This window comes from Oreochromis aureus, linkage group 6, assembly GCF_013358895.1.
Source record: "Oreochromis aureus strain Israel breed Guangdong linkage group 6, ZZ_aureus, whole genome shotgun sequence".
Classification (NCBI taxonomy): Eukaryota; Metazoa; Chordata; class Actinopteri; order Cichliformes; family Cichlidae; genus Oreochromis; species Oreochromis aureus.
The window spans coordinates 33,469,493-33,482,386 of NC_052947.1; the positions used below are offsets into that span (position 1 = coordinate 33,469,493).

At 39.2% G+C, this 12,894-nt stretch overlaps 1 protein-coding gene across 1 annotated transcript; it reads right to left on the minus strand.

The window, feature by feature from the left end:
* Nucleotides 1-86: 86 nt before the first annotated feature.
* Nucleotides 87-2,896, minus strand: krt98 (keratin 98). The gene is made up of 8 exons (XM_031753573.2): nucleotides 2,508-2,896; nucleotides 2,055-2,137; nucleotides 1,775-1,931; nucleotides 1,210-1,371; nucleotides 985-1,110; nucleotides 543-763; nucleotides 352-362; nucleotides 87-225 (listed from the first exon to the last, which is right to left on the minus strand). Exons 1-8 carry the CDS (start codon nucleotides 2,838-2,840, stop codon nucleotides 128-130), a joined length of 1,191 nt encoding a protein of 396 aa, XP_031609433.1. The 5' UTR covers nucleotides 2,841-2,896; the 3' UTR covers nucleotides 87-127.
* Between the last annotated feature and the right edge of the window lie 9,998 nt (nucleotides 2,897-12,894).

A 12,894-nucleotide genomic window follows, 5' to 3' on the forward strand; every position in this document is an offset into this window, starting at 1 on the left:
CAAAACACTGATTAGTGAGTGACAATAGAGATGAAAACCTACACAATCTGTTCATCTTACATTTATGTAGACGCCACACATGAAACTTTTATTCAACTCTTTATTTTTTGTTCATGCTTCCAGTTCTTTACTCAATTTCATCCACATCAACATCAACGGTCTCGTTGGTCTGCACCACCCTTCCATCCACAACTGTCTCCACCACTGTGATGACCTTTGTGACCACTGAAGAAAAGAACAGGAAAAACAATCACGATAAATTCTCAAGACATTTCCTAAAAATGTAAATTTATAATATAATTTGGACAATTAAAAAAAAAGAATGATGTAAAAAAAAAAAAGCTTTCTTACCTTGTTTTGAGCTGCAATGAAGAGTGGGCGGGGATGGGGGGAGAAGAAATCATTAGAATCATTCTATATCGTAAAGAATTTCAACTTAAGTAGATTTGTTCCCCTCTGTCTCTAATCTCCCCTGACTCACGATTTTCTCATCATATTTTCTAATTTCTCTCCACTGCCTCTTTCTCTTCACTAGGTCTTACCTGTCATCCTCCCCATCCAGCAGCCTCCTGTACTCTGCAATCTCCATCTCCAGCCTGGTCTTGAGATCCAGCAACATGTCATATTTGTGCTTGTTGTCGGTGATACTGCTGTGGATCTGGGACAGCTGATCCTCCAGGCTCTTGACCATATTCTGGAGGTTTGTTAGCTGCATGGCATAGCGTCCCTGGGTCTCTGCCAGAGTTCCCTCTAGAGATGCTTTCTGTTTGCGTTGCAGAAGAAAATTGTTAAGTTAATAGGCAGTCAGCAATTATGTGAGTGGAAGTAGAGTAGAGAAGGCATGGAAGAGATAACCAACTCAGACTTAGGGACGTCTTTATGGTAATTGTTAAGTTACGGGAACATACTGCTAACATTCCCTTCATACTTAATGGACAGATAAAATGACATCAGTTCCAGTGATATCAAACTGATGTGTGTTACCATGGTCAAATGGCCCTGCAGTTCAATCTCCAGCCTCTGGAGAGTGTTCTTCAGCTCTTTAATCTCTCTTTGTGTTGTGACCAGAACCTCAGTTTGTGTTTGCACTTCCTGCTCCACTTCTGCAATCTGAGCAGAAACACAACATCAGCATAAATGTGTTACTCCAGTTTTACTCCTGAAACATCACTTAAACGAAATAATAATAATAATTCCTTCACTTCTCACCTTGTTTTGATACCACAATTCGAGCTCTTTGCTGTTCTTTGCGATCACACCCTCGTAGTGCTGCCTGATCTCTGCCATTGTCTCGTTAAGGTCTAGAGAGGGAGAAGCGTCCACGGACACATTAACCTGTCCACCCATCTGAGTCCTCAGTAGAGCCAAATCCTGCAGAGGTCAAAGGGCAATAAAATTTCACAAAATATTTCACAAAAAATTCACAAATCCTCAAAATAATCTACCTGCTGTTTTGATAGTCATGCATGTTTTTGACTCTTTGATCTGCATGTGTGTTCATGTGTGTGTGGTGGGTGCGGGTGTTGAACAAACAGAGGCGATGAGGTAATGGAGAAAGAGAAGAATACATGGAAGTGTGCAGAGAGAAGATGGCAGCAAAGGGAAAAGGAGAAGGTGGCAGAGCTGTTTTTAAAAGCATTAACCTAACACTGCATTTCCTCTGTATTATCAGGGGTAAAACATGGGTCATGTGTGAATTATGAACAGCCTGCCACACAAGCTTGCAATTAAAAACTGATGTGAACTCATAAGTTTGCCCTCTCAGTAAACTCACCTCTTCGTGGTTTTTCTTGAGTATAATGACGTCTTCCTTCAGGGATTCATACTGATTCTCCAGATCTAGCCTCAATAGGTTAAGATCATCCATTAGCTTCCTCAGACCAGCAATGTCTGCTTCCACTGCCAGTCTCAGGGCCAGCTCGTTTTCATACCTGAGTGAATTTCACACAAAAGGGCAGATGGACAAGTCAACAGGTTATCACAATCAGGAGCTGTCAGTCAGACGTGTACATGTGAATGTAAAAGGGTTATAAACATACAGAGGGCACACTCACTTCACTTTAAAATCATCAGCAGCCAGTTTTGCATTGTCAATGTCCAGGGTGATCTTGGCATTGAGCATGGAGGCAATACGAATCTAACAGGGGGAAAACGACATGGAAACAGTCAGAAAACAATCAAGCTTTTACTTCAGGTAACAACATTTGAGTTCCTCGCTACACCTGTGCTGCCATTCTGTTTAATTAACACTGTGATATTCAGAACTTTCAGCAGGATGTGATTGACAGTTAGAGCGAATCTAGTATGACAGTTATGAAAATGACAATTGTTCTAACTTATGGGTCAGTATCTAAGTCTTTGACAGTGATGAATGAGCTCATCTAGCTAAAGTTGATACCAAAAGATACCTCTGTTACACTCACAGCGAACATTGACATGAGAAAAATAAGAAAATATATAAAGCAGGAAACGCTCAGGCAGACTCTTATCTGTATCTTTTCTCTTACCTTTTCCTTCAGATCCTCGATGGTGGCGAAGTAACCAGAGTAGTCACGGGAGACCACGTTTCTGCTCTGGTACCACTCCCGGATCAGGTTCTCCAGGCGCTCATTCTCCTTCTCCAGGTTGTGCACTGTATCCAGGTAGGAAGCCAGACGGTCGTTCAGGTTCTGCATGGTGGCCTTCTCATTGGCTCCAACATGGAGGTCGAGACCATCAGCAAGATTCAAGCTTGGTGTTCCATAGCTCATCTGGGATGAAGAGATACGGACTCCACGACCTCCTGCTCCACCATAGACACTCTTGGTGTTCTGCTTGAAGCTTCTTGTCCTGAAAGACATGTTGAAGGGTCTTGATGTGAACCAGGTAGGATAACTGGAGTTGATCTGCAGCTGAGTGCCTCACTTTGGCATCCTTAGTTATATAGTGGCAAAGTGGGATGGGCCTCGCATACGCTGAAAGGTAAGAATGCAGTTGACAGATCCCCCCCCCCCCCCCCATGCAATCTCTCCATCACCATGGGTGTGGTGTCCAGTGGGTAGGGGTTCATTCACGTCTTTTCGAGTCCAACTTGTGATTCCACATTTTTTTGCAGTGAAAGCAGTTATTAGTTGAAAATTCCCTTTTCTAGATAATCCTTTCATCAGTTTGTTTTTGTGCCCCTCCTTTTTTGTTTGCATAGATGTTGGTTTTGAGAAAAACATACATTTCAAAATATATTTATCCTAGGGGGGAAATTGCATTGAAGTATGGATATGAAATACAGAATGATATAAACTGCAGTTTGTTAAAATGTTGAATGTCTTGTTAAGTACTCAGAAGTTAAATAATATTACAGAGAATGTATGAAACAGTGACAGTTTAATTTTAGACTGCAGTGTGTGGCTATCCTGTAAAATAGTTGCTCACCCTAATTACTCATAGCAATGAAAAAATTACACATACCAACGATAATTTCACCTGTGTGGTACTCTAAGTCAGCTGAAGTTATTTTTGCCACATAAGCTTCTAGGCAATAGACAAAAGACTGTATCAATTAAAACTTAGACAATGTAACTGTAACACAATAAATAAATGGATGTGTTTATATTTTAAATGATCACACAGACAAAAGCACGCAGCACTTGTCTGTACAAGAAACATACAAGAAACTCCAAATTTCAGAACAGGAGAAAACACAAAGGGAAGGAAAATCTAGCACAGGGCTGATCCCAAGAGCCACCAGCAGTTCTGTGTTAATTAGCAATTTTAAATCTTGTTTGTTAATTTTTTTAAAATAAAAATGACTATTTAAATGTAATATAGCTGAGAGTGGGCAAATACACAGCCAGGAGCTCAATCAGCAGTATTTACATAGTGATGATGCTAACTAAAGAAGCATTTTATTAAGTGATCATGCTAAGCTAAGATGTTGAACACGGTAAACATTACACCTGCCAAACATTATCTTGTCACTACTGTCATTGTGAGCATGTAAATTTGCTGATGGGACCTCCAGTAAGAGCCACAGATCCACAGAGCGAGACACTAAAACACATACTTGTCCTAAGTGTAATGTCTCTGGCATTTTAGAGAAAGTATACCTAACAGAAATGTATCTTTAATTAGCGCTTACAGCTGATTGTCTTATAATAGTATTGGCAATCTTTTGGGCCCACAGCAAGTAGGTTACTCATAAATGGAATATGTTTCACTGATTAATAGTAGTCACCATTTAAATGACTTGTTTGTCATTGGTCTGGGTAAACAACTGGCAAAAGTCAGATGTTAACCTTTTGAGAAAGCACCAGCTGGTTTTACTGGTTTGCAGTTATGACCCATTCTCATTCAATCACATAGCCTGGCTGCCTCTCTGCCATCATTTGAGTTCTTCAGCTTCCTCATTCACCAGTCACACTGATAAGCTGGGAGGGTTGATTAGCATCTAAGGAATGGCAGTCAGTCTGTTTTGCAATACAGAAAGTAGCATTAGAAGCACAGAGACTACAAACTGTATTTTTTGTAAATAAATAATACAATTATTGATAAGGTGACTCCTCTTTATCATCCGTTTATCATCATCAACAAGTGTGATGACCTTTAAAAAAAGCAAATCTTGTTAGTATGCTGGTCTGGAGTATTCAGTTATGTGTTAACAAAATGCTTCAGTCTTTCCTTGAGTGAAACTCGCATAAAATTCACCCCAAGCCCTGATTGTGCAAAGCTCAGAGAAACAGAAACAAACCCCTGATCAGCATGTCATACTCAACAAGCCTGTTCTTTCTGAAAAGATGTATTCTACAGTCAAATGTAAAGCTATCTGTCCAAAAGCTAAAGTTTTGCACAAACTGGGTCATGCAGCAAAACAATAATCCCAAGCATACGTGCAAATATACAACAGAATGGCTGAAAAAGAAAAGAATCAAGATGTTGCAATGGTCCAGTTGAAATCCAGTGCTCAACTGGAATGAAACGCTGTAGCCAGACTGACAGAGCTGTGCATAAATGATTACCCACAAACCATATGAATTGAAGCAATCTCAAAAGAAGAGTGGGTCTAAGTTCTTCCACAACAGTGTGAGAGACTGATAAAGTCATACAAAAAGCAGTTGTTTTATTCTTATTGCTGTTTAAGATGGTTCAACGAGCTACTGAATCATTGGGTATTTAGTTTTTCACATGACGTCACCAAGACTTTGAAAACATTTCACATGACTGAGCTCATGATGAGTGGCAGCAAACAACTGTAACTATAAGGTACAAACGGTGAGGATACAAGAATATCTTGTTCACATTGCAGTAAATTGTTCAGTTCTTAATCTGTTTTTTTATTCATGTCTTCTCATCTAGTTCAAGATAGGATATCTTATGTATCCTATTTGTTCAATTTATTTTGACTGATTTTGAGCAATACAGTCAGTTTTGGAGAGTCAGCCTGCTTTCCCCAAAGCCTTGGGGGCTTAACAGCCATCCAGCGAAGAAGCAACCTGATGGCCTTGATTGACCTGATGGACAACTTTTTCACTTTACCTTAATCCTTTCAAAGACTTTTCCTCAGGTCACTGTTGAAAGATCTTTTAGTTCAGCTTAAGATGAAAAAAATGTCGCACTTCCTGTAAATGCCTTGTGGTGAAGCCACAGGTTCTCTGATTTGCGTATCTGATTGCATATCAAGGTACAGTTGCATACTTTTTAAAAGTACTTTTTCAAAATAAAAGTTAATGGATGGTAACAGCAGCTGTTCACCAAGGGTAAATTTAAACGATTTAAGGAAGAGTGAATTCCAGTGTCACAGCGTTATCAGTTTAAATCCCACTCATCCTAAATCTGAGATAACAAGATCTAAATGATTTTAGGCCCACTGTGTGGTTAAACGATCAGCCAGTGTTTAAAAGGGTGGGCAAGGAAAGAATTTACAAGATTCAACTTTAGACAAATCCTGACCAAGCATGGACTCACCACCTTCCATCAGCTCTCCACACCCACTTAATTTTACTGTTTCAACAAGAAGACCAGGCAGACAGATCAAAAGGAGCCCACATTTTGACTTGCTAAAAAGAACTAGAGCTCCTCTGTGCGTCTTTTTTTTACTCTTTACATAACTTCAGCGTCTTTTAGACATTAAATCAGAAACATTCTGTCATTACATGTTGGATACTCAGTACACACTCATACTTGCGAATGAGTGTGTACTGAATAGTTACACACTTTGTATGTGACTCTGTGTCTCAGGGAAGAGCAAGAATGTGTTGCTGTTTTGTGTCGTGATATTCATGCTTTAACTGCAGGATTATCTGTTATTAAACTGAAAATGTTACAGTATCAGTTTCCTTTCATCATTAACTGTTGTTATACATCAGATGCGTAAATAAGAGAGGAAGATTATGATGAATTGTCTTTTGGAAAATTAAGTTTAGCATACCAGCCGCTCTCACTTTACACAACTTTCGTGAACCCTTTGGGTGTGGCAGTCATTGAAAACATGCTTAATAATCTACACAGTGAGCAGTTTTGTGTGTGATACAAAAGTGATACTTTTGGATATCACTAGATGGTGCACTTCCACTGAGAATCTCACCTGTATGCAGGGCGTGGCCCTTTGACAGCCTTTGTAGGGTGTACATCAGCCCATAAAGACCTTATCTGACCTTCTCCTCGTGTCTCTTTGTCTAATATTTTTATGTTCTATTAGTTACTTTATATATTTAGTATTGGATGTTTTTAGCATAGACAGCAGACCAAGCATTCAAGCACATGGAAGTTAAATTGTACTTTTCTTTCCTTCATTTTCTGCAGAGGGTAGCTTTAGGTGCAGTAAATTAGCTGCACTTACCAAACTGTGAGGTAATTCAGTAGAATCCAGAAAGTGCTTGTAGTACTTTTAGAAGAGAAGACGCTCTCCTTTAACATATCAAACAGTGGCTTCACTGCTGGAATGAACCATGGTGGGTCAACACACTTCAGTTTGCTCAAACTACTGTTGATGAATGGACATGAGTGAGTCTATATGCACAGCCGATGATTTACTGCATGATGAGAGAGTGGATATAAATCGAGCACACAAACTCCAGCAAACACATATGCATACAGGTTGATACACTCACACACTCAGCACATTTTACTGTGAATGTTCAGTCAATAAATTAGCCCAGGACTTTTGTCAGAAACAGTTAGAGGTGATTGTGCGGTACAGACTCGATAGTTAAAGAATATCTGATAATCTCTGGAGAAGGGTGTGGTACATTTAGAGACTCTAAGGACTGTGTTGCTCCAGACAGACTCACATCTGTGATTCATACTTTCTCTGCAATGAGCTCCACTCCCTACTGTTTGTGCATTGTATATCTGTAACCAAGATGTAGTTGCATTCATAGCTAGACGTTGAAGATGCTTTATTTATTTATTTACTTGTTCATATAACTTGGGAGCTCACTCATAGACGATAAATCCAGACAAATATACAAGGACACTGTTGTCATTAACTGCTGAGCTAATAGCGATACACTGTGGTGCAGTAAGGCTGCACAAATACCTCGAATTATTTAATTTGTATTCCCTGAAAACAATTGCACACCAGATGTTGAAACTAGAAAAAATTATTTAATTGCAGCTTTACTTTTGTTTTCAACCGCGTCTTTTGTCCCATTGCTTTAGTTGTATTGCTCTAAATGCTAGCATCAGCATGGCAGCATGACAATAATGAGACTATCACAGGTACTGTTTATTGTATTTTTCTGTGTTTACTAAGCAACCTCGACCTGAACAATGAATCCAATGATTATGTGCCAAAAATATCACTTCCTATAATGGCCACTTGAGGTTACTTTGAAATGTAAGCCAAGATGTGCCGAAAAGCTCTAAAATTATTTTGCACATTATGGCTTGCTGTCTGGTCAGTTGCACTGATATCCTGTTGGCAGCAAAACTGGAGTATTTGCATTCATGCAGGTCCAAATAGTACTTTTAATAGATGCAACCATACAGCTTTCTGCCTTTTGCCAACAAAGCTAGCTAAATCAGCTAACACTGTCCTCTCTTCTGTTAAACTAAGCTGCATCTTTACACACCACCAGGTGACATAACTGTGGATATATTACCCTTCTATCTATAGTGTACATGCTAGTTATCACAAATCACAAGGTGCAGCTGAATTTGATTAGTTTTGCTTGTAAATCAAAATATTGGACAAGTGAACATTTTGTTAAAAACGTGCTAAATGATTTCAGCAGTTCACATGACCTGGCCAGTTTGAAGGCGTCACCGTGTCTGACACATGCCATTGTGCCAGTCCACCACTTGAGAGAATACGAGAGAACACACCACCATTCTGATGTTAACGGTGCAGTTTGTCTACAGCGTGTTGTAAAAACCAACTCAGATGAATATATTGTTGTGCAGGTATCAAATACAAGAGATGTGTTAGAAATCAAGTGTGATGAGATACATTTGATTCGGTGTAATCTGCAAATAAAAAAAGCAATAATTAAACTTTATTCGGCCCATCTGTGCAATAGATTTTAAGAGGCAATAAAAAAGAATAAAGCGGCACTGATATGCCATCATATAATGTGCCAACTATTAATAAAGAAAGTAGTCTGGTTGTGAAAGACATGGGAACACCAGCCAGCTCTGATTCTCACTGTACAACGAAACCAATGACAAGGACACTTTGCTCAGTTATGCTCAGATGAAGGAATCCAAACCATCCAGAGAACTACAGAATACAATAGATAAGGTTCAGGTATACACAGTGACGCATGCACTCTGCCATCCTTGTAGTTGCTATGCTACAAACAGTCATCCAAATAGTGGAGTATTTTGATGTTTTGAGTCTATGGTAACTTTGAGGAGAACAGTGGACTTCCTCTCATGTTCTTAGGTTGTGACTCTTTTTGTTTTAACATTGAATAGAAACCATCTTATTAGTCCTTACAGCTGAGAAAAGGAAACTGAACACAATGAATGGAGTACTTTATTGTTCCCCCTGTCACTGTTAGCTGCAAGGTTGCTTCACTATGCAGCCATTATTTGTGGTTTATTTAAGATGTAAGGACTTAAAACATGGGTATCAAATGAATTTTAGTCTAAGAGCCACATACAGCCCAACTTGAGTTCATCCTGATCGGACTATTAAAAATAAGCGCATATTTCATATTAAGTCAGTCTACATTATTAAGACGAAATGCAACTGTGGGAACTCAACGAAAGGCAGTAACATAGCCATAAAACAGATTTTCATTCAGACGAATTAAATGAAGTTTAGACAAGACTCTACTGCAGGGGTTAGAGTGCATTGTTGTTACCTGAGCTTATATCACGACATGATAAATAAAAAAGAAAGAAAAGCACTACTGTGATAGAAAAATAGTCACAAAAGCTGTCAAGCAAGTCATGAAACAGAGTGTTATCTGAACAGGTGGCAGGTTGTAAACAGTCTTTATCAGGTGATCTTATCTTCATTTTGACTTCTTGGTAAGTAAGCCGATTTGTCTAAGGGTTTTGATTTAGGTAGAGGTGGAGTAATATTTTATTGGGTCAGATAATACATTACTCAGTATGAATAAAAGTGTCATAAAGGACAAGCTCAGACACCTTAGGATTGCTACAAAGGTAGAAGGAGCGGTTAACAGGATTAAAATTATTTAGCTTTATCTATTAAGCCACTGATGAAGGACTCTGGATTTTTTGGAGTAAACATTGAGCATAGACTGTTCTCAATCATCATCAGCTAAATAACAAAAAGCTCATCAATTTGAGGACCTTAAGAAGAAAAGTGCCTGTGTGAGTCGCCTGTCATGGAGATTATAACCTGCTGTGAATACATGAGTCATAATGTTCGTTTTAGTGAAAACACCCACCTTGATTGACCAACCCAAGTCAGACATGAAGTCAACCACTTTGCTTTAACACGTTTCTAATGTGCACTCATCTGTTTTGGTAATGAATCTGCAGGTACCTGCATATTTCTCAGCACCTGTGCCAGGTTTGATTCATGGTTTATCAGTTACAATGCCAGGAAGTCTCAGTTTAAATTTTCTTTTTCCAGGTGTTGTTTAGACAGCATGTTGTGTATACAGGATCAGAGCTCATGAGAAACCTAGCACCAACTCCCCCAGGGTTTGGTGCATTTTTCCCCCTTTGAGCTTCGAGTGGGAGTTTTTTACATACTCACCCTGAGGATATTAGTTTAGAGGATTCATCTTTCATTCACTGTTTTCATAATGTGAGTCCTGACATGCCCGCTGAGACTATACATATTAAAGGTGATTAAGGGTTATACAAATAGACCAGATATGTCTTTATCTCCACTCAAATCAAGGGAAAACTGTAACTCACAGACACTTAAAGACCGTAAAAGGCTATAATAAACACCTATAGTCTTTAAAGCTTAAAAAAATAAACTTATTTCAGCTACACAAAGACTTAATTTTCTTAAAAGGTGTTTTGGCAAAACAAAGTAGAACTGATAAGGAGATGAACTGTTCTCGCACAAACTACAGGACTAAACCTTAGCTGTTTTTATAAGAATATGAAATACTGATTGCTTCATCAACCTGATGAACCAGAAGCATTCTGTTACTCATAAATACACATTGTTTTCATGTTATAATGACCCTCAGGGCTTTATTCAGACCTAAGATAGTGACAGAGAGAACAAAAGCTCTTGCAACTTCAACACTGACTTTAATGTAACCACACCTTTGAATGTTGAGTGTGTCTAGATGTCTGTGCTGGACCCCACCCTCTGCATACAGGCTCTGAAAGAAGAATCTGTTTTCAGAAAAAGGACAAAAAAATCATCATAGATGAGGAATGCTTTAAACGAAGTGCTAAAATGATGTGGAGTTGGGGGCAAAACAGACATTTTAAAATGTATGTTTCTGTTGTTTATCATTGTGGGATACGCACAGACATGCACAGTTGTGATCTTGGGCGTGGCGACCGGGCCTTTAATTCAGACGTGAAGCATACACATTAAGATGCTGTCAGACTGATAGAAACAAGTGCCTGTCCGGAAGGTGCTTTATGCTTTAGGTTTTGCAGGACACTTATACTTTCTAAAAAGACCATTGCTCTTTCTTACATACACTGCACTATAAATACAAATATACACTCTAAGCATAAAGCTGCTTGACTTTGACCAGTTACTGCTGGTTGCCTAGCAGCTTTCCTGCACTCTGGCCCACAAATATATCTTTATAAATGTCATAAGTAGAATTTATAGTAAGATGCATGTTTCACTCCAATGCTCCTAATAAACTGTGCAATACCGATTCATTTCAAGATTTTAAGTAGTGGGACTGATAGCTTTGTGGCCAGTTCTGGTCATGTGACCCGTGTCTTGCAGGCATTAACAACCTGTTGAGACTTTTTGCATCATATTATGGGCATAGGCATGAAAGTGGCATTGGTGCACTCGTCTAACTGTAAATTTCCCACCATGATTTTTCTAAAGAAGAGTCTTAATCTGTTTCATTCGTTCAAAAAACATCATAAAAGTAAAAAAAGTAAAGTAAGGCAAAGGTGAGTTTGTAGTTTGAAGGTTAAAATGAGCTTTAAGAGCTTCTAACAGTACAGATATAGTCCAGACAAAAATCTGTATCTGTAATTTTTTAGGTAGATTATGTAACCCAGCTAAGTATAGAGTGGTCAAATTCTGCCCCTTAAACAAAGTACAAAAGAAGCATGATTCACTTTTCCCTCTGACTGTAAACTGACCCCCCTGTGCCTCTTTCGTTTCCCCCAGCTGACACCAGATGTTAGAGCACAGAAACTGGCCACAGCCCAACACTGAGATAAGGACAACGCACACAGACACACACGTGTGCACACTGAACCACCCACACATTCATGTACTAACACATAAGTTGCTTGCACAATGTCTTGGGGCTCTGTGTCATCACTCAAGAACTGCGACACAGTCCAAAACCAACAAAAAGAGCGGACACACACACACACGCACACATACACACGCACACGCACACACACGCACACACACACACACACACACACACACACACACACACACAGGATACAAGACTGAGGGGGGATGTTGCGTGTGATAATAGTGAACAATGCGGTGCTGATGTATTCTCTTGACTGAAAATACAGAAAACAATGTTAGTTAGTGGGTCAAGGCTGGAAAGTTTTAATGCATTCAGCACCCAGTGACACATTTATTTATTTATTACACATTCTTTTTATCTAACTGGGAGCTGTCAAAGTCACAAATTAACATGTTACTGAAAAACATTGGTCATAAATTAAATTAAATAGTCCACAGTCATTTATTATTCTTTTTTGCTTTAAAAGAAGAGCTGTTCGAAAACTTTACCTGTTCAGTGTAGACAAATGCAGGACGTTACAGCAATGTCTTTTGCAAACAGGAGATTAATCAAGCTGTTCATCTATAAAAAGCACTGCAAGGTTAAAGGCTGTGAGATTAAATGCTTCATTTGGACTAACTCTACTACAGCTTGATTTTATCATTATGTGGAATTTAAAGTGACAGACACTCATGGAAACTTTTGTTTTAGCAAAGTGCTCATATGAATGTTGGCATATGGTGGAACATCAAAAAAATAAATCTACAGCCTTTCCATTTACAGTGAGATATCAAATGGGTGGTGTGATCATGACTATACTGGCAGGTATTACACACTTACAGAAATCCTCACACACTAACAGCCCTGACACACACACACACACACACACACACACACACACACACACACACACACACACACACATTCCATAAGAGTTCCCTCACAGGGGTGTGCAGAAACCAAACCCTAGTCCTTAACAGAAAACAAATGTCGCTTTAAAACTGTAACAGAAAACTCCCTTCCCAGTTCTCCACCTTGCTCCTCCCATCGAGGCCCGCCCCACACCAGCAGCACTATATCAACAGCCTGC